The sequence below is a fragment of the Pristiophorus japonicus genome, chromosome 5, assembly GCF_044704955.1.
Source record: "Pristiophorus japonicus isolate sPriJap1 chromosome 5, sPriJap1.hap1, whole genome shotgun sequence".
Lineage (NCBI taxonomy): Eukaryota > Metazoa > Chordata > Chondrichthyes > Pristiophoridae > Pristiophorus > Pristiophorus japonicus.
This window is the reverse complement of record NC_091981.1, coordinates 224,741,834-224,769,398: the sequence shown is the minus strand read 5'-3', so window position 1 is coordinate 224,769,398 and position 27,565 is coordinate 224,741,834. Positions and strand designations below refer to the sequence as shown.

The 27,565-nt window shown below is 43.7% G+C and overlaps 1 protein-coding gene across 3 annotated transcripts in view; it reads left to right on the top strand.

Annotated features, from left to right (window-relative positions):
* LOC139264616 (cilia- and flagella-associated protein 69-like) overlaps positions 1–5,600 on the top strand; it is a 206,062-nt gene extending 200,462 nt beyond the window's left edge. For all 3 annotated transcript variants that reach the window (XM_070881352.1, XM_070881354.1, XM_070881353.1), the window contains one exon: positions 387–5,600. In XM_070881352.1, coding sequence (XP_070737453.1) covers positions 387–548 — 162 coding nt within the window. In that variant the 3' untranslated portion in view covers positions 549–5,600. The remainder of the gene's footprint in view (positions 1–386) is intronic.
* The last annotated feature ends 21,965 nt before the right edge of the window (positions 5,601–27,565 follow it).

The window sequence follows — 27,565 nt, the reverse complement described above, 5'->3', positions numbered from 1 at the left end:
TGCTGTCAAACTTGCTGAATCTTTTCAAAATTTCTTGTTTTATAAAAGAGGACAAATAAGTATAAATAAAATTTAACATAAAGGCATGCATAGCTATTTTAAGGAATATATTGAACCAGAAGATCCAGCGGGTAAATTCACCAACGGTGATGAGCCACGCTTAATCTGTAAATTATGTGAGAACTTTTTCCTCAGGAAAAGTAACTTGTAGAATATATTTAAAGCAATATTATCATGTCAGTTTAATTTCATTTGGTCTTCAAATGTAACTAGGACATTGACATTATTGTGCGGTTTTACTGAAAATAAGATTATAGAGCTTTACCATCAGCATTCAGTACAGTGGAAGCTCAGTGGTGAACATGTGTATTTTACTTTCCCATCAGGGTTTTTGGGGCCGTTTGGTAAAAGTAGAAAGCACACCGCTGCAGTTGCTAGAAGGTCCATTAGCATCTACAAAACCTGCAATAACGAGAGGTGGATCACTGAAAAATGGGGATGCTACAAACGAAATGAAGACTAAGGGATGTTCTGTATCTGTAAAATGAATGCTAGATATCAATTGAAAAAAATTCTTCACAGTTTGTAGACTTTATTATGTTTTACTTTCTAGTTAATTATAAAGAGCAAATTTACAAACAACAAATTGTTTTCACACAACTAAAGTCATTTATATGCATTTGAAAATGTGGGTTCCCCTAAGGTATAAGTGAACTATGAAAGAGGGCAAAGAGCAAAATGCTGGAATTATGAAACAAAAAAAAGAAAAAAACTGGAGGCACTCAGTAGGCCAGGCAGCATCTGTGATGAGAACCGAAAAGTTAATGTTCCAGTTCTGATGAGGGGTCTGTATCGGAAACATGAACTTGTCTGCTGCTGCCTGAACTGCTGAGTGGTTTTAGCATGTTCTGTTTTTGTTTTATAAAAGAGGACAAATAAAATTGAACTCCATGTAATGCCTGGCTATTTTAAGGAATGTGTAGAAACAGGAGGTCCATAGGTAAATTCACCAATCCCATACACCTGATGAGGGAGCATGATTAAAAGGGTGTAAGTTGTACAATCTAGAGTATTGTAGCCCTATTTCTGATCCATGTTGCCTTCAAAGCATAGTTCCCAATTGTTAGCACAGGATCAGTGAATATCTCTGTCGATTAAATGTCACCTCTTATATACCTAAAATATACAGAAAATAGTTACATTTTCCTACATCTAATTTTCTGAACTTATTAAATTCCTATGCGAACAATTTGGAGTCCCACTTGTTGGGAGTTTTCCACTGTTGGGAAATGCATGATGAAATATTCACTACATAGGGATAGATTTGCAACTTGCCACCTACATAAGAACATAAGAAATAGGAACAGGAATAGGCCATCTAGCCCCTCAAGCCTGCTCCGCCATTCAAAAAGATCATGGCTGATCTGGCCATGGACTCAGCTCCACTTACCCGCCCGCTCCCCATAACCCTTAATTCCCTTATTGGTTCAAAATCTATCTATCTGTGACTTGAATACATTCAATGAGCTAGCCTCAACTGCTTCCCTGCGCAGAGAATTCCACAGATTCACAACCCTCTGGGAGAAGAAATTACTTCTCAACTCGGTTTTAAATTGGCTCCCCCGTATTTTGAGGCTGTGCCCCCTAGTTCTAGTCTCCCCGACCAGTGGAAACAACCTCTCTGATTGATAGAGATTCATAGAATCATAGAAATTTACAGCACAGAAGGAGGTCATTCGGCCCGTCGTGTCCGTGCTAGCCAACAAAGAGCTATCCAGCCTAATCCCACTTTCCAGCTCTTGGTCCATAGCCTTGTAGGTTACGGAACTTCAGGTGCATATCCAAGTACTTTTTAATTGCTATGAGTGTTTCTGCCTCTACAGGTTGGACCTCCCTGGCCCAGGATTCTCTGGTCCGAAAACATCCGTTGTTCGGCATCAGTTTCCTGCGCTTCCTGGCTCTCAGTGAACAGTGCACAACTGCCGCTTTGCGTGGGTAGCGTCCCGATTTCCCGCGCTTACTGGCTTTCATTGTTCATTGCTGCGGAGAGAGAGAATGAGGCCCGGGTTTCGCAGCTGGAGCGTGGCAGAGGTGTTCAGGAGCCCGGACGCTGTCTCCAGGTACCGGTATGCCTAGGCTTGGCGTGCCCTCCCGTGGTTTGGAAAATTCTCTGTTCTGGCACTGGTCAGGTCCCGAGGGTGCCAGACCAGAGAGATCCAACCTCTACCACCCTTTCAGGCATTGAGTTCCAGAGCCCCACCCACCACCTTTGGGTGAAAATATTTCTGCTCAAATCCACTCTAAACCTCCTACAAATTACTTTAAATCTATACCCCCTGGTTATTGACCCCTCTAGTAAGGGAAATAGGTCTTTCTATTTAATCTATCTAGGCTCCTCAATTTTATCTGCAGTATTGAGCCCTCGGTATTTGTCATAAACTTCCCTTTTTTTTCTTTACCATACCCTGTATGCCCCTTGACATCCAGGGGGCTCTAGATTTATTAATCCCACCCTTTTTCTTGTTATGATTAGTTAACAACTCAATTATCATAGAATCAGGCAACCACAAGGATGGTATAAGGCGAACTAGGAGGCTCGAGTGGAGCATAAACGCTGGCATGGACTGGTTGGGCTGAATTGTCTGTTTCTATGCCATATATCCTATGTAGATGGGCTTTGGTCTTTTTCGTCTAGCAATTCCTATGTTCTCAGGTGCCAGAGATCTTAGGGTTAGAAAAAATAGAAAATAGGTGCAGGAGTAGGCCATTCGGCCCTTCGAGCCTGCACCACCATTCAATAAGATGGCTGATAATTCACCTCAGTACCCCTTTCCTGCTTTCTCTCCATACCCCTTGATCCTTTCAGCCGTAAGGGCCATATCTAGCTCCCTCTTGAATATATCCAATGAACTGGCATCAACAACTCTCTGCGGTAGGGAATTCCACAGGTTAACAACTCTCTAAGTGAAGAAGTTTCTCTTCATCTCAGTCCTAAATGGCTTACCCCTTACCCTTTAAGGAGAGAAAAGATTGTACAAAAGGCTGTTCACCTCTGACTTCAGCCACTTGCAGGAATGTACTTACATAGTCAGAACAAACCACTAACAACTACTTGCATTTATATAGCACCTTTAGTGTAGAAAAAAGCCCAAGGAGATTCACAGAGGTGTAATCAGACTAAAGTTGTTGCCTAGGCAAAGGAGGAGAGACAAGGAATTGCTAACCAAAAGCTTGGTCAAAAAGATGGGTTTTAAGGAGGGTAACGGGGCCGAGTGTTTTAGGGGGAATTCCAGAGCATGGGCCCTAGATGGTGGGGTAAAGAGAAGGATGCACAAGAAGCCAAAATTGGATGAATGGTGAGTTTTGAAGGAGGGGGGGGTTGCAGGAATGGAGGCGGTTACAGAGATAGGGAGAGATAAGGCCATTAAAAGATTTAAACATGAGGGTTAGAATTTTAGATTGAAGGCATTGGGGAACCGAGAGACAATGTACACAACAAGGATAGGGGTGAATGGGACTTAGTACAGGATTTAGGCAGTAGAGTTTTTGTTGAGCTGAATTTTATGGAGTTTGGAAGATGGGAGACTTGACAGAACATTGAATAGTTTAATCTGGAGGTACTAGTGCATGCAAAGACTAACTAAATTTAACCAAGAATGTGGTCGCTGAGTTGTGATGTGCAGAGCTGGAAGGCCGTTTCTCGGGGCACAGTTCTGCCTTTGGCACTTAAACAACCGCACTGAATTTCTGTACTTTAAGGTCCTTCCAGACTGCCACAGAAACCTGATAGGAGTCAGCCATTTCTTTATGCTAAGATTCTTCACAGATATGCTCTCTTGTATATCAGAGTTGGAAAAGAGCACAGCTCGACGGACCAAATGGTCTTCTTCCGTGCTGTAACCATTCTATGATTCTATAATAAAGAGCAATGGTAGAAGACAGGTAGGCAGGAGGTCATTTATGAAATTGCCAACTTCAGGTGACTTTCACCCATTAGGGCTCCATCAGTCAAAGCTGTGTCCTGCCTTAACCATAAAGGATTTCATTCACTAAATGTCCAGAACCTACTTATCTTCCACATAAGTGCCAGAGTTGCTGGCAGCAGCTATGACTCAATACAATGTCACACAGCTTTTCCATGGAGACAGAAAGCTATATGTGGTTACTGGGTGACTCCAGTTATGTGCTATATAGCTGTGACTAATGATATCGTCCATTCACAAGGGCAGAGCAACATTTCAATGATTTCTATACAAGAACTAGTATGCTCATTGAACAGGCATATGCTGTTCACATACAATGATTCAGACGTCGTCTACAAAAAAAATGTCTTAAGATTGCTATGATTTGCTGCATGCTTCATAATATAGCCATTTGTGAAACATCAGTTTTCAGATCTGATGCAGTCCCTAAGGATGGGGTGCTGATTCAAGGAAGAATATAGAAATAACTTTTAATTGATTCATTCTTCAGCTGAACTGTAAGACAGATGTAATTGCAGCATACTGTGAGTCATGATTATTATCATTTATCCATGTACCATGCAGTATTGATCTGGTTCTGTAGGCATTTATCCTTTGATGAAACAATTTGGTAAACCCTCCAAAGCTGGTTGTGAATTCTGGAGGGTTTTTGACTCCTACACAGCAGCATCGTGAAATTAAGTTCCCAATGGCATTCAAAAGTACCACAGTACCCTATTTTCAAATATCAATGCAAAATACTTGGAGAAGTTTCTGGCATTATAGGCTTCTGAGATTATTGGAAAACATAAAAGGCCTGGTATATTTCATGCATGTGACATGATTCCATACTGAGCATGGGAAAAGGTTCATGGAGAGCTAGCAAGAAGATACCAGAAAATCTTAAGGTGATCTGGACAAGAAATAGTTCTCATTTTCATACTCATCAACATAATTTCATCATTATTATCATCTTATGATACTTAATTAACAGAGGATGGGGTGAATCTGAAGAAGCAGAATAGGAGAATACAGTGTCTACACTGAGCATGTGGTGAGATGTTAGAGTCAGTGTCATTCAATAACATTATTGTTGGCTTCAAATTGGAAGACATTGCTAAAACCTAGTGACCTGATGAAATTCCAATGATTGGGATCCTCTGTTTCTGGTATCGAAGAGGTTAGTATTTACTCCTCTAGTTCAGTTCTGATCTTGGTTAATCTGTAAGGTTACTCAAGAGAGGAGAGCTAGTAGGTGTAGAAACATGAAAAAGGTTGACAGTCCCAACCAAATGACAGGAAATCATCAGAGAATTGGTTATAATTGTAGTACTCTATATTTCTTCAGCTTTTTGGTATTAAGTCTGTTCATTTGTTTGACAAGATTGCCACATGGGTATCTGATGGGTTATGTATTAATGTGACTTCAGAGACTGATCAGGGAAATGGTATCAATCTTCAGAGATTGGGCTGTGGAAAGGTAGAGTTGTGGCTCTTTCCACACCTCTGGAAGATACGGGTAAATTCCGCATATAAAGCAAAACCCAAAAGGTTCTTTGTGGAACAGAAGTGTATGCTGACTTGTATGATTGATATCAATTGTTATTATTAAATACAATCTGTGCTTTATACATAAAAGTGTTTGGAGTTTATGTGGAAGAAATTGAAGACAGTGGGGCCGATTTTCAGCACCTCACCGCACGCTGCCGCCAACTGTCGCAGACATTCCTCCTGCAGATCTGCCCAGTGCCACTTTCAGGGTGGCCTGGAGCGGGCGGGAGGGGAGAGCCGCTGGGAATCGCCCAGTGACGTCAGCTGACGGCCGAGTGGCGCAACTGAGCTCCCGTCCACTGAGCTCCCAGATTCCTGTGGGCGGCAGTCGGCGGGACTCGATGGCAGAACCGGGGTGGACCGCTGGCTGGAGGCTGATCTGTCCCCGACAGTATGAAGAACCTTTAAAAAAGGTAAGTGAACACTTTAATACTTTATTTCAACAGCGACTTACTTGGATGGGGTCCCCTGAAGGTCTTCAGATTAACCAAGATCAGAACTGAACTACAGGAGTAAACCTAGTGACCTGATGAAATTCCAATGATTGGGATTTCATCGGGTCACTAGGTTTTATTTTTGCTGGGTTTTTTTCAAGTCTTCGACCCTCCGTGGGTCCAACTCCATGGGCCCAACTCCGCGCCAGCACTTGGGCGGCAAGCGCCTCTGCTGCCGAAAATGCAACTTCCCGCCCGCTGCCACCCAAATTGGCGGCGTACATCTTCCATTTGCCGCCCGCCGACCTTCTTCATGAATATCCCGCCTAAAGTACCATCCGGTACCTCGGCGGCCATGGGCAGCACTTGAGCAAGCGCAGGACTTGCTGAAAATCAGCCTCATTGTTATTTGATGCTTATGTGGAGCTCCACAAATGCCACTTGCCAGGTGCTACACCGCCAGGCTCAACATTGGTTCACTCTTAGCTACTAACATAAATGCCAACATTTGATAATTAACGGCTCAGTAGAGAGAATGGAACACAAATTAAAAGTGAAAATTATCCTTTTTTTTCAAGCAGTAAGCATCATTAATGACAGTAAGATAACGAGCAGAGAAATGTCACCCTGATTGCATTATTCACATGAATTCTGAGTAGATTTTTATGTTTTCAGTGATGCCCCAATTAAAATATTGATAGATTTAAATTAAGTCTAGCAACATGAATAATGTTTGACCTATCGTGACCGTCTCCCTGCACATGAAGATCAAGCACTCCGTCTGCCTGTCCGAGGTAGGCGATTGCTCATCTCGCTGACCCGACCTATGTGGGGTCAGCGTGTGCAAAATATTGCATCTTGGCATCACCAGCTGCACACCGCTTGGCCCCGGTGCCTCATCGCCCTTAATAGAGATGACCGCAGGTTCATCCCTCCCACATCAGAAGTGCGGGAGCTCCAGTTCCTCCTCATCCGCCAGCTCTTGCTCCTCATACTCCATTTGAGGAAATATATCTCCCTCCATCTCATCATCAGGTTCCTCTCGCTCCACCGATTCGGATGGTGATGGTGCTGATGCCGACTGCACCTCTACCAGTGCATCAGGTTTCCCTTAAAAACACACATGATGAAATGTTTACATAGCTCATTAGAACATAACGATGAACATTACCAAGAGACATTACATATCAATACTTTTCACTACCCCAGAAAGCTGTAACTGCTGCAATCCCTGCTTCATAAGCCCTGCTTCTTATGCATGCATGAACTGACATGACATCATGAGTATATTATAAAATTACAGGCCATTAGATCAGTTACATACTTATGTTTTTAATATTGTTTTTAATGTGTGACAAATTACAAATTACTCATGAGATGCATGGCTGGGTTCAGCCAGACCACGGATGGTGGCCGAACGGCTTTCACGACCAACCAGCGCGGCCGCACACTCCTCAATGTTGCTCAAAGGCTGCAGTTGAGCAATGCCACCGACTAGGTAGAATTTTGACGTCACAACAGTTTAAGTTGTTTAAAATGTTACATGCTGCTAGTTCACATAACACATTTAAGAATGACAAACATTTTCGGTCAAGGGTTGTTATTTAATACAATAGTGAATGTCCAGGTTGAATTAAATGCAGTACATTCATTGCTCTATTAAAAATTTGCATGCAAAAGTAAAACATTACATATTTAATTTTTAAATTATTATTTGCAATTTAATGTTAACATGGTTTAACTAAAAGATTCAAGATTCACATGCAATGCAGGAGCTTCACTGCACTATTAAAAATTTGCATACATCAGTAAAATATAAAATATAAACAGTAAAACATAAAATATAAAACGCAACTTATTCTTGCTGCAGCCACCAAGCTATTCCAGCGTTTTCTGCACTGCTACCACCCCTCGCCTCATGGGATGCCGAGGATACCACCGCAGCGATCTCCCTCCATATTCTCCTATAAACACGGGGTGGGGGCTTGCTGTGTACGCCCAGAGTCAAATCGGCCCACCAGGAATGGACCTCGGTCACCAGGGCCTCATTGGCCTTGTCACTGAAAGGTTTCGCCCTTTTCCTCTCAGATTCATCAGACATTCTGAATATTATATTAGATAATATATTTCAATTCAAATTTAGAATCACTAAATTATTTTACTACTCTGCAAAAAACACAACTCTCTTTCCCCTTTACTCACACTACAGTCTTCTCTCTCTCTCTCTCTCTCTCTCTACCCCTCCCTCTGCCTTCTGAGCACGTGTGATGACCCCTGACCTCCCAAAATGAGGTAAAATAAGTCGGCCGGAAAAAAAATCTTACACATGCGTACAAGGCCGTTGCTAGTGACTTCCTCCTTCGGTGGGCGAACGCGACTTCGCCGAAAATGAGATCGCCCATTCCATATCACCGGCCTAAGGCCGAGTGAAAAAGCACACAAAAAAAATGGGCCTTGTACCAGCGATCAGCAAGGCTGAGACGTCCCACATCGCTGGAACAAGGCCCATTTTTGGGGGCCTTGGCCACTTAGTGGAAAGTCGAGCCCTCAGTGCTTTATTTTCCAAATGGGGAAAAGGTTCATAAAAGTCTTTTTGCATTTCAGAATTAATCAATTTGATTCTTGTCCTCTCTGTGGCTGAGGATGTTTTGATGTTGATAATATATTTTTTCCAAACTGTAGCTTTGCATTTTTTGCTCAAACCATGTGGAATTAAAAATGCCTGTCCTGCTTAAAGTTTATTGGGCCCAGTTGCAGGGTCTTTCAGAAACTGAGAATCATCAAGAGTTGCTCTTCATTGAAGCAAAGCTTCAAATAGTGTGAGCTTCCCTTCATGTCACAAAAAAGCTGTCAAGAAAAGCTGTCAAGAGATCACGCTACTTAATATGTTCTATTCAACCTTTGGAATGGGAATTGTCCAAATCTACGAAGAAACACAAGGTCACAAAGGAAGGCAACACAAATATCTGTCCTTTATAGAATTGATCCAATACCAAAGCATTGGTGAGATGGACTCTATATTGTCTTGTATAGTTGAGAAGAAGGCATTAAGCTCTGCTTCCACCTGCAAGGCATTTTTCAGTAGTTGCCCAAAGGCTTCAGCACTGATACACTGCATGGGGGTTCTGCTACCACATGGTGCCAGATCACTGCATCAAAGCCTTCCAAGGTACGGTTACAGGTATAGTAGAATCTAAAGTTGTTCGTAAAAGCAGCACATGAACCTCTGGCTACAGAAACTCATGATTCCAGACTGGTCTGAGATACTTGAGTCAACATCAACATTACATGTCATCCATATGGATGCTATTAGTTGTCTAAAGAGTACAGAGAGCATAAGGAGAATTCAGCATGGATTTTGAAACAATTTCACGCCTCATACCTACTGCAGTTTTTTTTAAAGAAGGTAAGTGTCATGTATTCAACTGTCATTGTAATCCATGTATAAACTGACCTAAATTAAAAAGTAGGACCTCAAAAGTAGTAATCTCGGGATTGCTACCAGTGTACGTGCTAGTCACAGTAGGAATCGCAGAATAGGCAGATGAATACATGGCTTGAGCAGTGGTGCAGCAGGGAGGGATTCAAAATCCTGGGGCATTGGAACCGGTTCTGGGGGAGATGGGACCAGTACAAACCGGACGGTCTGCACCTGGGCAGGACCGGAACCAATGTCCTAGGGGGAGTGTTTGCTAGTGCTGTTGGGGAGGAGTTAAACTAATATGGCAGGGGGATGGGAACCAATGCAGGGAGACAGAGGGAAACAAAAAGGAGACAAAAGCAAAAGACAGAAAGGAGATGAGGAAAAGTGGAGGGCAGAGAAACACAAGGCAAAGAACAAAAAGGGCCACTGTACAGCAAAATTCTAAAAGGACAAAGGGTGTTAAAAAAAACAAGCTTGAAGGCTTTGTGTCTCAATGCAAGGAGTATCCGTAATAAGGTGGATGAATTAACTGTGCAAATAGATGTTAACAAATATGATGTGATTGGGATTACAGAGACGTGGCTCCAGGATGATCAGGGCTGGGAACTCAACATCCAGGGGTATTCAACATTCAGGAAGGATAGAATAAAAGGAAAAGGAGGTGGGGTAGCATTGCTGGTTAAAGAGGACATTAATGCAATAGTTAGGAAGGACATTAGCTTGGATGATGTGGAATCTATATGGGTAGAACTGCAGAACACCAAAGGGCAAAAAACGTTAGTGGGAATTGTATACAGACCTCCAAACAGTAGTAGTGATGTTGGGGAGGGCATCAAACAGGAAATTAGGGGTGCATGCAATAAAGGTGCAGCAGTTATCATGGGTGACTTTAATATGCACATAGATTGGGCTAACCAAACTGGAAGCAATACGGTGGAGGAGGATTTCCTGGAGTGCATAAGGGATGGTTTTCTAGACTAATATGTCGAGGAACCAACTAGGGGGGAGGCCATCTTAGACTGGGTGTTGTGTAATGAGAGAGGATTAATTAGCAATCTCGTTGTGCGAGGCCCCTTGGGGAAGAGTGACCATAATATGGTGGAATTCTGCATTAGGATGGAGAATGAAACAGTTAATTCAGAGACACATGGTCCAGAACTTAAAGAAGGGTAACTTTGAAGGTATGAGGCGTGAATTGGCTAGGATAGATTGGCGAATGATACTTAAGGGATTGACTGTGGATGGGCAATGCCAGATATTTAGAGACTGCATGGATGAACTACAACAATTGTACATTCCATCTGGCGTAAAAATAAAAAAGGGAAGGTGGCTCAACCGTGGCTATCAAGGGAAATCAGGGATAGTATTAAAGCCAAGGAAGTGGCATAGAAATTGGCCAGAAATAGCAGTGAACCCGGGGATTGGGAGAAATTTAGAACTCAGCAGAGGAGGACAAAGGGTTTGATTAGGGCAGGAAAAATGGAGTACGAGAAGAAGCTTGCAGGGAACATTAAGACGGATTGCAAAAGTTTCTATAGATATGTAAAGAGAAAAAGGTTAGTAAAGACAAACGTAGGTCCCCTGCAGTCAGAAACAGGGGAAGTGATAATGGGGAACAAAGAAATGGCAGACCAATTGAACAAGTACTTTGGTTCGGTATTCACTAAGGAGGACACAAACAACCTTCCGGATATAAAAGGGGTCAGAGGGTCTAGTAAGGAGGAGGAACTGAAAGAAATCCTTATTAGTCGGGAAATTGTGTTGGGGAAATTGATGGGATTGAAGGCCGATAAATCCCCAGGGCCTGATGGACTGCATCCCAGAGTACTTAAGGAGGTGGCCTTGGAAATAGCGGATGCATTGACAGTCATTTTCCAACATTCCATTGACTCTGGATCAGTTCCTATGGAGTGGAGGGTAGCCAATGTAACCCCACTTTTTAAAAAAGGAGGGAGAGAGAAAACAGGGAATTATAGACCGGTCAGCCTGACCTCAGTAGTGGGTAAAATGATGGAATCAATTATTAAGGATGTCATAGCAGCGCATTTGGAAAGAGGTGACATGATAGGTCCAAGTCAGCATGGATTTGTGAAAGGGAAATCATGCTTGACAAATCTTCTGGAATTTTTTGAGGATGTTTCCAATAGAGTGGACAAGAGGGAACCAGTTGATGTAGTATATTTGGACTTTCAGAAGGCTTTCGACAAGGTCCCTCACAAGAGATTAATGTGCAAAGTTAAAGCACATGGGATTGGGGGTAGTGTGCTGACATGGATTGAGAACTGGTTGTCAGACAGGAAGCAAAGAGTAGGAGTAAATGGGTACTTTTCAGAATGGCAGGCAGTGACTAGTGGGGTACCGCAAGGTTCTGTGCTGGGGCCCCAGCTGTTTACACTGTACATTAATGATTTAGATGAGGGGATTAAATGTAGTATCTCCAAATTTGCCGATGACACTAAGTTGGGTGGCAGTGTGAGCTGCGAGGAGGATGCTATGAGGCTGCAGAGTGAGTTGGATAGGTTAGCTAAGTGGGCAAATGCATGGCAGATGAAGTATAATGTGGATAAATGTGAGGTTATCCACTTTGGTGGTAAAAACAGAGAGACAGACTATTATCTGAATGGTGACAGATTAGGAAAAGGAGAGGTGCAACGATACCTGGGTGTCATGGTACATCAGTCATTGAAGGTTGGCATGCAGGTACAGCAGGCGGTTAAGAAAGCAAATGGCATGTTGGCCTTCACAGCGAGGGGATTTGAGTACGGGGCAGGGAGGTGTTGCTACAGTTGTACAGGGCCTTGGTGAGGCCACACCTGGAGTATTGTGTACAGTTTTGGTCTCCTAACTTGAGGAAGGACATTCTTGCTATTGAGGGAGTGCAGCGAAGGTTCACCAGACTGATTCCCGGGATGGCGGGACTGACCTATCAAGAAAGATTGGATCAACTGGGCTTGTATTCACTGGAGTTCAGAAGAATGAGAGATGATCTCATAGAAACGTTTAAAATTCTGATGGGTTCAGACAGGTTAGATGCAGGAAGAATGTTCCCAATGTTGGGGAAGTCCAGAACTAGGGTTCACAGTCTAAGGATAAGGGGTAAGCCATTTAAGACCGAGATGAGGAGAAACTTCTTCACCCAGAGAGTGGTGAACCTGTGGAATTCTCTACCACAGAAAGTTGTTGAGGCCAATTCACTAAATATATTCAAGAAGGAGTTAGATGAAGTCCTTACGACTAGGGGGATCAAGGGGTATGGCGAGAAAGCAGGAATGGGGTACTGAAGTTGCATGTTTAGCCATGAACTCATTGAATGGCAGTGCAGGCTAGAAGGGCCGAATGGCCTACTCCTGCACCTATTTTCTATGTTTCTATGTCTATGTTTCTAAGTTGTACACAGTGAGAACACTGGCCACTAGGTGGTGAACTTGTGGGAGACACTCCTAACCTGGACTTTCAGGTATAAAAGAGGAAGCTCCACCCACCTTCATCACTTCAATGCTGGAATAAAGGTTACTGGTCACAGAGTGACCTTCTCTCAAGTATGGGCCTCGTGTGCATTTGTACTGTATAGTAAGGACATTTCATTGGTGACGAGAAATTGGGATTTAAACCATGCGAGCATGGCCACTAGCAGCACAGACAAGAGGTACTGTGTTGGTGATGATTGGGACAATTTTATTGAGAGACTACAGCAAAGTTTCGTCACTCAGGAATGGCTGGGACAGGATTCGGCCGACAAACACAGGGCTCATCTCCTGATGGTTTGTGAATCCAGGACGTACTCCTTGATGAAGGACCTTCTAGCGCCAGAGAAGCCGGAGGACAAGACTTTTGAAGAGTTCAGTAAGTTGATCGGGGAACACTTTAAACCGGCAAGCAGCATGCACATGGCGAGACACCGGTTTTACACGCACCGGCGGCGAGAAGGGCAGACCTCCGGCGACTGGCGAGCCTATGTCAGTTCCCAGATGCTTGCAGAGTGGAGATGCTGCAAGACTTTTTTATTGAGGGTATTGGGCACGCTGGGGTTTTCAGGAAATTGATTGAGACCAAAGACTTGACCCTGGAAACGGCGGCTCCGATGGCCCAGACATTCATCTCAGGGGAGGAAGAGACCAGAATGATGTTTGACAAAAATCTTGTTTTAATTGCAGCAAATGGACAGGGAGTCAACATTGTTAACGCGGCACACAGTTCTCCAGGCAGACAAGGGCAATCGGACATGCCCGAGCATGTAGTCGAACCCAAAGGGGGAATTCAACAGAGACAATGGCTAGCTGAACGGCGATTCATGCCATCACAAAGGACAATGCGGCCAGTAATGGGTCCATCAACACCTGTCAATAGTGCATTTAAGGACAGTTACAGAGACAGTCAGAGATGATGGACTGGTAATGGACCTTTTGTTTCCAACAACAGCTCGTGTTGGAGGTGTGGAGGCAAACACACAGCCAGAGCTTGCAGGTATCAGCACTATACCTGCAGAAATTGCAATGTCAGCAGTCACTTGGCGCGTAGGTGCAGGATGTCTGCAACAAGGTTGATGTACGAGGAGGACGGGCCCAATGTAAGCCCTACGAGGCCAAATGGACACTGGGGGAAATTGCTGGAAGCTGAAGTTCAGCGAGTTCATGTGGAGCACATATACAGTTCATACACCAGGACGCCCCACCGATAATGATGAAAGTACTCCTCAATGGCATCCCAGTATCAATGGAGCTAGACACAGGGGCCAGCCAGTCCCTGATGAGTATCAAACAGTTCGACAAGTTGTGGGCGTCCAAGGCCAGGAGGCCAAAATTATTGCCGATTGAATGTAGAAATTTACTTTTAAAGTTACATTTTCTGTTAAATGTACCCTTTTGTAATAAAACAAAATGGAGTCTCAGTTCTCCCAGATGCCCCTGCAGCAGACAGCCTGTTTCTGCATGAACATGGTAACCTTGACTGATAGCTAATTAAAGAAAGGCAGAAGCCATCTGTGTGAATGAGGGAACCTTGAATTTACCCTCCCTAATAGAAAGAATGTCCTGTTAGAATTATACTTCCCATTAGTATCTTTTGCTGTGCTAAACCTTAGAAGTATTAGATAAAGGCTGTATAGATAAGTAGGGAGTTAAAACAAGGATGTAATGTTAATCAAGTGATTGAAGAACTCCTTATCTGTATTTGCTGACCGCAAGGGCAGAACTGATACACGTGATGGAACCATAATTTCTTTGTTTGTTCTTCTGTATAAAGATAATGTAATTTCATACAACTGTAGAAGTCTTCGCAGAGCCTTTGACTCAGTGAGGCTTTTCCTTGCAGCAAGTAAATCTATTAAAGGAACATCTACAGAGCTGTTTATGTCAGAGTTTCATATTTTAATTAAATTGAGAGTCAAGATTTCGACAGTTTCTTGGAGGTTCCACCGAGATCGCTCACCCTCCATTCTGTGAGTAAACGGATGCAGACATAGTGCCTCTTCAGTGAAAGGCTTAACTGGCCAGAATAAGGTGAGCCTTTTGCTCGCAAAGGGTCTCTTTACTGTTGAATCACATATGTAATCTGTTGTCCACAGTGGAGGTATTGCGATCTACGAGACTCGACATTTAAGAGCTAAAGTTATTTTTATAATCATTTCTTCTCGGCCTGTAAGCAGAAGGGATCTGATCCTGAAAATATCCGATCTGGAAACAGCCCAGGGAGATCTTAATTAGTTTAAGGTAAAAAGAGCGCTATCGATTGATGATCCATGTGCGATAGGATCAGAATTCTTGTGTGATAGGACTAAAAAGGAGATTATCCTTGTGTGATCAGATAATACAAGTCACTAAAGGAAAGAAGGGACAGGGTCCTTGTGCGATAGGATCCGGTTCCTTGTGCGACAGGACCATTTTAGATAAGTTAAGGACTCAGTCTGTAGTGGCGTAAAACTCAGACTGAGAATTGACTATATGTTTAGATAGAGTTTAAGGCTATGATTTGTATACCCGCGTGGATGTTGTTTGTATTAATTGTCCTTATTATACTGTTGTGTTCAGTACTTTTGTGCGATATTGCAATTAATGAAACGGGAAGAGTCACTAGGGAAAATTGTGATTCGGAAAAACAAAAATTGATTGGGAAAAGAAACAATAACTGATTGATCAACTACGGTTCGTGTCAACATATCTCACACATCCAGACTGAGCCCAAATTAACAGCCTTTTTAGGCCACATAACGGCCAGGACAAGTGGGCATAGAGAACTCGTTGACCGAAAGGATTGTGAGATCAGAAACTGTGAAAAAATCTTAATCATCCAGAATAGGTGCCGAAGCAAGTAAAACACCACCAAAGGGCACATCAGCCTATTTTATGCTCCAGAATTGTGGTCAGTCTTCAATTGATCACCTAAAAAAATGATAAAATGGACCATGGATGCAACAGGCCATTTCCACCTGATGGTTCATTAAACTTGGAAAGAATAAGATGTCTAGAGGAGTCCCTTATGGACAGAGACCCAGGTAGAAGAGGTAAAAAGAAAGTAATAGAAAAGGCCTGGGTTCCGATTCTTCGAGCCCACGTAAAATTAACAGAGGAAGTAAGTCAATATGTAAGAAAATAAAAGAACCTGATAGTGACGTATGGATCCAAAAATAGAGCTGGCCAAACAATAAGCTTTGTTGAATGAAGAGAGAGACTTTTGTGAATGTCTGTCTTTGAATGAGAGTACTTGTGTGATTTTGACTGCGGAATGAATTTTTCATGTGTCTGAAAGCCTGTTTGGAAAGGTAGTGGAGCTGTCTGTTTGTTTTAGCTCCACCCACTTTTTCAACAAAGTGAAGGGTTTTTTTAACCCTTCGTAGTGTTGTCCTGTGTTTGGGAAGTTATTTTTAAGCAAGTGTGAACCTTATTGAAATTACATTTTAAGTTAGAAATGCAGGTGTGGATTTATTTGGATGATAAGTTACGGAGCTAGGAATGCACAAAGGATAGGTTTGTTGAGCAAAAGATAAAAATACATGGTCCCGGTGGTTTTAAAAAAAGAAGAGAATTTATTTGACACGCTCACTTACTTGTCGAAAAAAGACACGCAATCATTGATTACATTGGGTTGAAAGACATAAATTTAGTCGAGGAATGAGATAAAGAACGGGGAAGGGAAGTTGTAATGCCTTTTTTTTTAAAAGCCTGCATGGGTCTCTCGAGGCTGCAGGCTGGGGGAGTACACTCCCATTTTCCTTTGTGTAAAACCTTGACGCGAAAGCTTCTAGCTCAGTAAGACAATTTTTAAGTAAAAGATTGGCTGTACAATATTTGAATTGGGATTTTGAGATATTTCAGGTGGTTCTCCTTGATAAACATTTTGGATGTATTGGGAAAAAAAATCTTGGGTTTGGAAGCCTTTTAATAAAATTACACAACTGCTGTGCCAGAAGCTATAACTTAAAAGGTTGTAATTTATAAGACACTGTATCATAAAATCGAAGTTACAGAGCAAAAGATTGGAGTTTTTGATGTTCAGCTTCTAAAAACAGAAGTTGGGCACACAATTATGTAGAATTTACCAATATCTCGCAAAGATTCCAGGTACCTTTCCCCTGCAGAGGAGAAGAATCCCTTTCTGGACTTTTAAAATGAGTTTAAAGGGGCAGACAAAGCCTGCGGGGGATAAAAGGGGATGCATTCATGGAGACCCCCCCCACCCAGTGTTTGGACTCATAGGAAAGGGAATTCAAAATGGACCTAAATTACAGAAGCTTGAGATCCTCTAAACATCTATGGGAAGGAGCATATCAATTTTAAGATTCTACAACATTTTGGCTGCGAAAAAGAGTTACCAAATACAGGAGGTGGGGCCAACCTCTGAAGCAATTCACCCCCTAAGAGATAATCGAATTACCCAATCAAGCACAATGGAAATCATGGTCAGGAAACTGGACAATCCTAAAACAATGCAAAACCAGTGATAGCACATTCTCACACCCTAATCGAGTTACTGCTGACAAAGGAGACATTTGAAAATCAATGGACAGAACAGTTTAAACAGAGCCCAAGAGATTTGATGGGAGATAATGGAGCCTTTTTTGGGGATATATCTATCCCCCAGTTTTACAAGGAAAAACTAACAGAACACAGACTGGAACTCACACAGACTCGAACAAGGACACAGACTGGAACACAGACACAGACACAAGCAGCCTGATTCCTCTACAGTGAAGAAATGGAATAGTGAAGGAAACTACCAGAACTCATCAGGAACTGACCGAGCACGAGGCCCATGAAACGGAAGGTTGTCAGTAACCAAATTGACAACCACTCTACAATCTACTTCTGAACCACCCAACGGGGGAGAAATTACCAAAAAGGACTAACTAAAACTATTCCGAACCAAAGAAAGTGGGTACATTCCCCATACATCCAAAACGCAATTTAGCGCATCAACGGACGCACCCCAACCGAAGACTACACAGTCCGAAGTCCTCTCCTCTGTCCGGGGTGCGGCTCACCTAGAAGGCCAAGTGCAGCGAGCCCCGAAACCGTGATTCACCGGCAACTGTCTAAAGGGATTGGTGAGCATAGCCCCTGAACCCCCAGAGCTATAACTTAGTTAGTTAGGGGAATTGGGAGGGGGGAGGCTGGGATAACTTGTGTAAATGTATCTGCATTCTCCTCTTTACCCCATTTAGAGCTTAAGCTGTATTCTTTTTCCCACAGGCTGTAATTTGACATTTTATTCAATGTGTTGTACCCCTCAGTGTGTATTGGTCTGTGTGTGTTATTAAAGGTGTGCTTTTTACTTCTTTTTAAACACAATAAAGCCATACCTGCTTCCTACCTTGAAACCGATTGTCTGTCCAAGTCTGTCACAGTCCCTTCATAATTCCAGTGTCTAGAACCAAGTGTGTGGGAGCGATTCGGAACCGCTCATATAAGGTCAGAAGGGAAAGCTGACCCCCTGCAAACCACCCCTTACAATTATAAAACAAGTACTTTGCATTCTGTGATCTGTGAATCACTATAAGCTTAAATGAGAAGTCCTTGTAACACACCGATTTTTCCGGTTCAAAAGTCCAATAGTGACAAATGGAGGTTTGTCCAAGACCTCCAAGCTTTGAATTAATCTGTATTCCCAAGTAGATCCAGTGGCACGCGGACTGCCAGGATGTCTTCCCTCTTTGGCAGCAGCTTATTATGCTGTACAACAGGCTCAGACAATAACTCTAAATCATCAGAACATTTTATATATCCCACACTATGTCGAGATTTTACTTACTAAATGTGCCACTCAACACCTAACTTCTGCAAGAACCACTAAATATGAAGTCGAATTGTTATCAAATAAGGTAGTACATCATTAAAAGATGTATTACCTTAAATCCAGCCATTTTACTCCCCACGGAAAGAGACGGCGAACCCCATTCATGTGAGATGGTAACTGAATCAGTAACTAAACCACGTATTGACTTAACAGATATACCAATATGTAACCCTGATCTGGTGTTCTATGTTGACGGATCAGCCTTACGGAATGATAAGGGCCAACCTAAAGTGGCTTATGCAGTGGTAACCCAGTTTGATGTTGTCGAAACAGCTTTTCTTCCAGGTTCCTTTTCAGCCCAACAAGCTGAACTATTTGTATTAACTCGAGTCTGTATTCTGGCTGAAGGACAAACAGTAAATATCTACACTGACTCCAGGTATGTTTTTGGGGTAACGCATGACTACGGACAAATTTGGAAAATTCGCGGATACCTAACTTCAGGAACCACCAGTAAAAATGCAGAACAAGTAGAAAATCTTCTGCGAGCCATTCAATGCCCCTCAAAACTTGCCATTATCAAATGCCAGGCACATACGGGCCAGTTGAATGAAATAGCACTTGGAAATGACAGAGCTGACAATGCAGCTAAGTCAGCAGCTCTGTCAGAAAGGGGGATGCAGGTGTCATTGTTTCCACTAAGAAAAAATTATTGCTCAGATCCGCCACCTACTATTTTTGATGTGCTGGCCTTTCAGTCGCAAGCCAGTACGGAGGAGGTGTTGACCTGGACAAAGGATCAATGTTATTAAAATTCAGAAGGAATATGGGTTTGCCATGACGGCCGTCTGGTGGCACCCAAATCCCATGGATTACCCGATGTGTTCATACATTCACACTTGCGGGCAAAAGGGGGGGTGGCAGATTATATTTTGGCAACTTGGTATGCACCAGGTATTTCGGCAGTTGCAAAACAAATCTGTGAAAATTGTGTTACCTGTCAGACAATGAATCCAGGTAAAACGGAAAAGGTAGAATCTGCCTCCCACCCAAATCCAAATGGGCCTTTTGTACTTTTACAAATGGATTTTATTGAATTACCTATGTGTATGGGATTTAAGTATGTATTTGTCATTGTAGATGTGTTCTCTAGATGGATTGAAGCCTTTCCATGTAAAAAGGCCGATGCCACTACTGTTGCTAAATTTTTGTTAAAAGAAGTCGTACCGCATTTCGGAATTCCAGCTAAGCTTTCTAGTGATAATGTGTCACATTTTACGGGAACTGTTATAAAAGAAATGTGTAAAGCATTACAGATCAACCAACTTTTCATTGCAGTTATCATCCACAATCAGCTAGACTTGTTGAAAGATATAATGGAATGCTTAAAAATAAGCTGGCAAAATTATGCAATGCCACTGGACTAAAATGGATAGAACTGCTGCCCTTAGCCTTGATGATAATGTGATCTGCAACTAACAGAACAACAGGCCTGTCACCAAATGAGATAGTTACCTTTTACTGCACCATTTACAGCAAAACAAATGGACATCCATAAAATGGAAGAAAATATGTTGAATTATAGTATTGCACTAACCAAATGTATTTCCAGTTTTCATTCACAGGTAAAAGAAGCCCAAGTCGAACCAGCAGAGGGGAAGTGTCATAATCTGGAGCCTGGACATTTTGTTTACATCAAAATTTTTAAAAGAAAAAGCAGCCTACAACCAAGATTTGAAGGACCATACCAGGTCTTGCTGACAACTGATACTGCAATAGAAACATAGAAAATAGGTGCAGGAGCAGGCCATTCAGCCCTTCTAGCCTGCACCGCCATTCAATGAGTTCATGGCTGAACATGAAACTTCAGTACCCCCTTCCTGCTTTCTCGCCATAACCCTTGATCCCCCGAGTAGTAAGGACTTCATCTAACTCCCTTTTGAATATATTTAGTGAATTGGCCTCAACTACTTTCTGTGGTAGAGAATTCCACAGGTTCACCACTCTCTGGGTGAAGAAGTTTCTCCTCATCTCGGTCCTAAATGGCTTACCCCTTATCCTCAGACTGTGACCCCTGGTTCTGGACCTCCCCAACATTGGGAACATTCTTTCTGCATCTAACCTGTCTAAACCCGTCAGAATTTTAAACGTTTCTATGAGGTCCCCTCTCATTCTTCTGAACTCCAGTGAATACAAGCCCAATTGATCCAATCTTTCTTGATAGGTCAGTCCCGCCATCCCGGGAATCAGTCTGGTGAACCTTCGCTGCACTCCCTCAATAGCAAGAATGTCCTTCCTCAAGTTAGGAGACCAAAACTGTACACAATACTCCAGGTGTGGCCTCACCAAGGCCCTGTACAACTGTAGCAACACCTCCCTGCCCCTGTATTCAAATCCCCTCGCTATGAAGGCCAACATGCCATTTGCTTTCTTAACCGCCTGCTGTACCTGCATGCCAACCTTCAATGACTGATGTACCATGACACCCAGGTCTCGTTGCACCTTCCCTTTTCCTAATCTGTCACCATTCAGATAATAGTCTGTCTCTCTGTTTTTACCACCAAAGTGGATAACCTCACATTTATCCACATTATACTTCATCTGCCATGCATTTGCCCACTCACCTAACCTATCCAAGTCACTCTGCAGCCTAATAGCATCCTCCTCGCAGCTCACACTGCCACCCAACTTAGTATCATCCGCAAATTTGGAGATACTGCATTTAATCCCCTCGTCTAAATCATTAATGTACAATGTAAACAGCTGGGGCCCCAGCACAGAACCTTGCGGCACTCCACTAGTCACTGCCTGCCATTCTGAAAAGTACCCGTTTACTCCTACTCTTTGCTTCCTGTCTGACAACCAGTTCTCAATCCACGTCAGCACACTACCCCCAATCCCATGTGCTTTAACTTTGCACATTAATCTCTTGTGTGGGACCTTGTCGAAAGCCTTCTGAAAGTCCAAATATACCACATCAACTGGTTCTCCTTTGTCCACTTTACTGGAAACATCCTCAAAAAATTCCAGAAGATTTGTCAAGCATGATTTCCCTTTCACAAATCCATGCTGACTTCGACCTATCATGTCACCATTTTCCAGATGCACTGCTATGACATCCTTAATAATTGATTCCATCATTTTACCCACTACTGAGGTCAGGCTGACCGGTCTATAATTCCCTGTTTTCTCTCTCCCTCCTTTTTTAAAAAGTGGGGTTACATTGGCTACCCTCCACTCCATAGGAACTGATCCAGAGTCAATGGAATGTTGGAAAATGACTGTCAATGCATCCGCTATTTCCAAGGCCACCTCCTTAAGTACTCTAGGATGCAGGCCATCAGGCCCTGGGGATTTATCGGCCTTCAATCCCATCAATTTCCCCAACACAATTTCCCGACTAATAAAGATTTCCCTCAGTTCCTCTTCCTTACTAGACCCTCTGACCCCTTTTATATCCGGAAGGTTGTTTGTATCCTCCTTAGTGAATACCGAACCAAAGTACTTGTTCAATTGATCCGCCATTTCTTTGTTCCCCGTTATGACTTCCCCTGATTCTGACTGCAGGGGACCTACGTTTGTCTTCACCAACCTTTTTCTCTTTACATACCTATAGAAACTTTTGCAATCCGCCTTAATGTTCCCTGCAAGCTTCTTCTCGTACTCCATTTTCCCTGTCCTAATCAAACCCTTTGTCCTCCTCTGCTGAGTTCTAAATTTCTCCCAGTCCCCAGGTTCGCTGCTATTTCTGGCCAATTTGTATGCCACTTCCTTGGCTTTAATACTATCCCTGATTTCCCTAGATAGCCACGGTTGAGCCACCTTCCCCTTTTTATTTTTACGCCAGACAGGAATGTACAATTGTTGTACTTCATCCATGCGGTCTCTAAATGTCTGCCATTGCCCATCCACAGTCAACCCCCTAAGTATCATTCGCCAATCTATCCTAGCCAATTCACGCCTCATACCTTCAAAGTTACCCTTCTTTAAGTTCTGGACCATGGTCTCTGAAATTACTGTTTCATTCTCCATCCTAATGCAGAATTCCACCATATTATGGTCACTCTTCCCCAAGGGGCCTCGCACAATGAGATTGCTAATTAATCCTCTCTCATTACACAACACCCAGTCTAAGATGGCCTCCCCCCTAGTTGGTTCCTCAACATATTGGTCTAGAAAACCATCCCTTATGCACTCCAGGAAATCCTCCTCCACCGTATTGCTTCCAGTTTGGCTAGCCCAATCTATGTGCATATTAAAGTCACCCATTATAACTGCTACACCTTTATTGCATGCACCCCTAATTTCCTGTTTGATGCCCTCCCCAACATCCCTACTACTGTTTGGAGGTCTGTACACAACTCCTACTAACGTTTTTTGCCCTTTGGTGTTCTGCAGCTCTACCCATATAGATTCCACATCATCCAAGCTAATGTCTTTCCTAACTATTGCATTAATCTCCTCTTTAACCAGCAATGCTACCCCACCTCCTTTTCCTTTTATTCTATCCTTCCTGAATGTTGAATACCCCTGAATGTTGAGTTCCCAGCCCTGATCATCCTGGAGCCACGTCTCCGTAATCCCAATCACATCATATTTGTTAACATCTATTTGCACAATTAATTCATCCACCTTATTGCGGATACTCCTTGCATTAAGACACAAAGCCTTCAGGCTTGTTTTATTAACACCCTTTGTCCTTTTAGAATTTTGCTGTACAGTGGCCCTTTTTGTTCTTTGCCTTGGGTTTCTCTGCCCTACACTTTTCCTCATCTCCTTTCTGTCTTTTGCTTTTGGCTCCTTTTTGTTTCCCTCTGTCTCCCTGCATTGGTTCCCATCCCCCTGCCATATTAGTTTAAATCCTCCCCAACAGCACTAGCAAACACTCCCCCTAGGACAATCAAGATAAAAGAAAGACCAACATGGATCCATGCATCCCATTGCAAAAGGGCACCCGACAAGGAAGAATGAATAAGGAACTGTATGGACTATAGGGACTGATAGTGCTGTGCTCAACAGGGTTGTGCCTTGTGTCATCAATAGTACCAGGGGTACAGAAACATATCCCGGATAATTCAGAAGAGATCAGCAATCTAGCTGAATATGTTAAGGGGGTGAGAGAGTATAAACAAACTATTGGCCAGGGTATCCGGATTGCTAGGATCCCTAGGAAAATCCTTGGTACAGGGTTTGATCATTTTCTTGCTGATAATCTTTGCCCTATACCTTTTGTTTGTATTAGTGAAGTGTTGCTGCGCCAGGTTGGGAAAAACAGTGTTACCAACCGAGACCACTGCTAGGGTTATGGTAGCAACAACTACTGAAGCTTCTTGTTTAGAAATGGAAATAGAAAGACTGAGCAAGATTAGAATGGATTAAGTTGTCCTTATAAAGGACAAAAGGAGGGAATGTGGAAATTTACTTTTAAAGTTACATTTTCTGTTAAATGTACCCTTTTGTAATAAAACAAAATGGAGTCTCAGTTCTCCCAGAAGCCCCTGCAGCAGACAGCCTGATCCTGCATGAACATGGTAACCTTGACTGATAGCTAATTAAAGAAAGGCAGAAGCCATCTGTGTGAACGAGGGAACCTTGAATTTACCCTCCCTAATAGAAAGAATGTCCTGTTAGAATAATACTCCCCATTAGTAACTGTCGCTGTGCTAAACCTTAGAAGTATTAGATAAAGGCTGTATAGATATGTAGAGAATTAAAACAAGGATGTAATGTCAATCAAGTAATTGAAGAACGCCTTATCTGTATTTGCTGACCGCAAGGGCAGAACTGATACACGTGATGGAACCATAATTTCTTTGTTTATTCTTCTGTATAAAGATAATGTAATTTCATACAACTGTAGAAGTCTTCGCAGAGCCTTTGACTCAGTGAGGCTTTTCCTTGCAGCAAGTAAATCTATTAAAGGAACATCTACCGAGCTGTTTATGTCAGAGTTTCATTTTTTTTAAATTAAATTGAGAGTCGAGATTTCGACATGACGCACTGCTACGGACATATACAAAGGAGATCATTCCGGTGCTAGGCAGCGCCACGGTAGTCGTGACCCACAAATATTCAGAGAACAGGTTGCCACTCTGGATTGTCCCGGGGGACGGTCCTGCACTGCTGGGGAGGAGTTGGCTTGCTGTCATGAACTGGAAATGGGGCGATGTCAATGCAACTTCTTCTGTGGAGCGAATATCATGCTCACAGGTCCTGGACAAATTTGACTCACTATTTCAACCCGGCATTGGCACTTTCATGGGGACCAAGGTAGTGATTCACATAAACTCGGACGCCAGGCCAGTACACCACAAGGCCAGAGCGGTGCCGTACGTGATGCGGGAAAAGATAGAAGGCGAATTGGACCGCCTGCTGAGGGAAGGCATCATCTCGCCAGTCGAATTCAGTGACTGGGCGAGCCCGATCGTGCCGGTGCTCAAGGCAGATGGGTCAGTCAGGATATGAGGTGATTACAAGGCCACCATCAATCGGGTGTCACTCCAAGACTAGTACCCGCTACCGAGAGCGGAGAACCTCTTTGTGACGCTATCTGGTGGCAAACTTTTTTCAAAATTGGACCTGACCTCAGCTTACATGACCCAGGAGCTGGCGAGTGAGTCGAAGAAGCTGACCACCATCACGACACACAAGGGGTTGTTTGAGTACAACAGATGTCCGTTCGGGATTTGCTCGGCTGCCGCAATCTTTCAATGAAAATGGAAAATCTCCTTAAGTCGACTCCAAGGATCGTGGTTTTTCAAGACGACATCCTCATCACGGGTTGCGATACTGAAGAACACCTCCACAACTGGTGGAGGTGCTACGTAGACTGGACCGGGTAGGGCTGCGACTGAAAAAGGCAAAGTGCGTCTTCCTAGCTCCAGAGGTAGAATTCCTGGGGATGAGGGTAGCAGCAGACGGGATCAGACCTACTGCGTCCAAAACGGAAGCGATCGAGAGAGCACCCAGACCCTGTAACACGACGGAGCTGCATTCGTTCCTGGGGCTCCTGAACTATTTTGGTAACTTTCTTCCCAAATTGAGCACGCTGTTAGAGCCGCTACACGTGCTCCTACGCAAAAGTCGTGAAGAGGTCTGGGGGAACAGCCAGGAAAGAGCTTTTGATAGAGCACGCAATTTGTTATGCTCCAACAATCTGTTAACGCTATATGACGTCATCCTATGGGGTCGGGTGTGTGTTGCAGCATGTCAATGCCAAGGGTCAGTTACAGCCGATAGCTTATGCCTCCAGAAGTCTGTCCCAGGCAGAAAGGGGCTATGGGATGGTAGAAAAGGAAGTGCTTGCATGTGTATATACAGTTTAAAAAAAAATGCACAAGTACCTGTTTGGCAAGAAATTTGAGCTGGAGACAGATCACAAAGCCCTTACATCCCTTTTGCCGACAACAAGGCCATAAATGCAAATGCGTCGGCCCGCATACCGAGGTGGGCACTCACGTTAGCCACCTATGACTACACAATTTGGCACAGATCGGGCACTGAAAACTGCGCCGATGCACTCAGCAGGCTCCCACTAGCCACCACCGAGGGGGAAACCGAGCATGCTGCTGAGATGGTCATGGCTGTTGAAGCTTTCGAAAGCGAAGGCTGACCCGTGACAGGCCGTCAGATCAAAGTCTGGACAAATAGAGACACGCTACTGTCTTTAGTCAAGAAATGTGTCCTGAATGGGGACTGGGCAGCCACGTACGGGGCATGCCATGAGGAATTTAAACCATTTCACAGGCGCAAGGATGAACTCTCGATTCAGGCCGATTGCCTACGATGGGGAAACCGAGTAATCATGCCCCAGATGGACAGAGAGGTGTTCATCCGAGAACTCCTCAAGGAGTACCCGGGCATTGTCATGATGAGGGCAATTGCCAGGTCACACGTTTGGTGGCCAGGGATAGATGCAGACCTGGAACTTTGTGTTCGCAGGTGCAACACGTGTGCCCAGCTGGGCAGTGCGCCCAGGGAAGCCCCCCTTAGCCCCTGGTCCTACCCCGCCAAACCATGGTCACGCATCCATGTGGACTACGCAGGTCCCTTCATGGGAAAAAATTTTTTGGTTGTAGTAGACGCCTACTCCAAATGGATCGAGTGTGACATTCTCAATTCAAGCACATCCTCTGCCACGGTAGAAAGTCTACGGGCAATCTTCGCCGCCCATGGTCTACCGGACATCTTGGTCAGCGACAATGGCCTGTACTTTACAAGCATTGAATTCCAGGACTTCATGGCAGGAAATGATATCAACCATGTCAGAATGGCACCGTTCAAGCCAGCCTCAAACGGCCAGGTGGAACGAGCAGTACAGATAATCAAACAGGGGGTGCTCAGAATCCAAGGGGGTTCCCTACAAAGCCGCTTTTCATGCCTCCTGTTGGCCAATAGATCCCGACCACACTCACTCACAGGGGTTCCATCCGCAAAGCTGCTAATGAAAAGGACGCTCAAAACCAGGTTATCCCTCATACACCCCACCATGAAAGATATTGTTGAGAGCAGGCGGCGGTCACAATGTGACTACCATGACGGTAATGCGAGGGCGCGATGTATTGATGTCAATGACCCTGTCTTTGTCCTCAACTACGCTGCAGGGCCCAAATGGCTCGCAGGCACTGTGATTACCAAAGAGGGGAATAGTATTCTGGTAGTTAAACTTACCAATGGACAAATCTGCCGCAAACACGTGGATCAAACAAAAAGTATGTTCAGCAACCCCATAGAAGAAGCAGAGGAAGAACACGATGTAGAGTTCACTCCACCACGGTGACCGAACACCGGAACCAAGTGGAGGAGAGCCCAGTCACTGTGGGCAGTCCAGACAGGCCTGAGACACCGCAAACAGCAGACACTCAGGCCAGCGCCCAACAACCGAAGCCCCAACTCAGGCGCTCCACAAGGGAGCATAAACCACCAGAGAGACTTAAGCTGTGATCCCAATAAGACTTTGGGGGGGG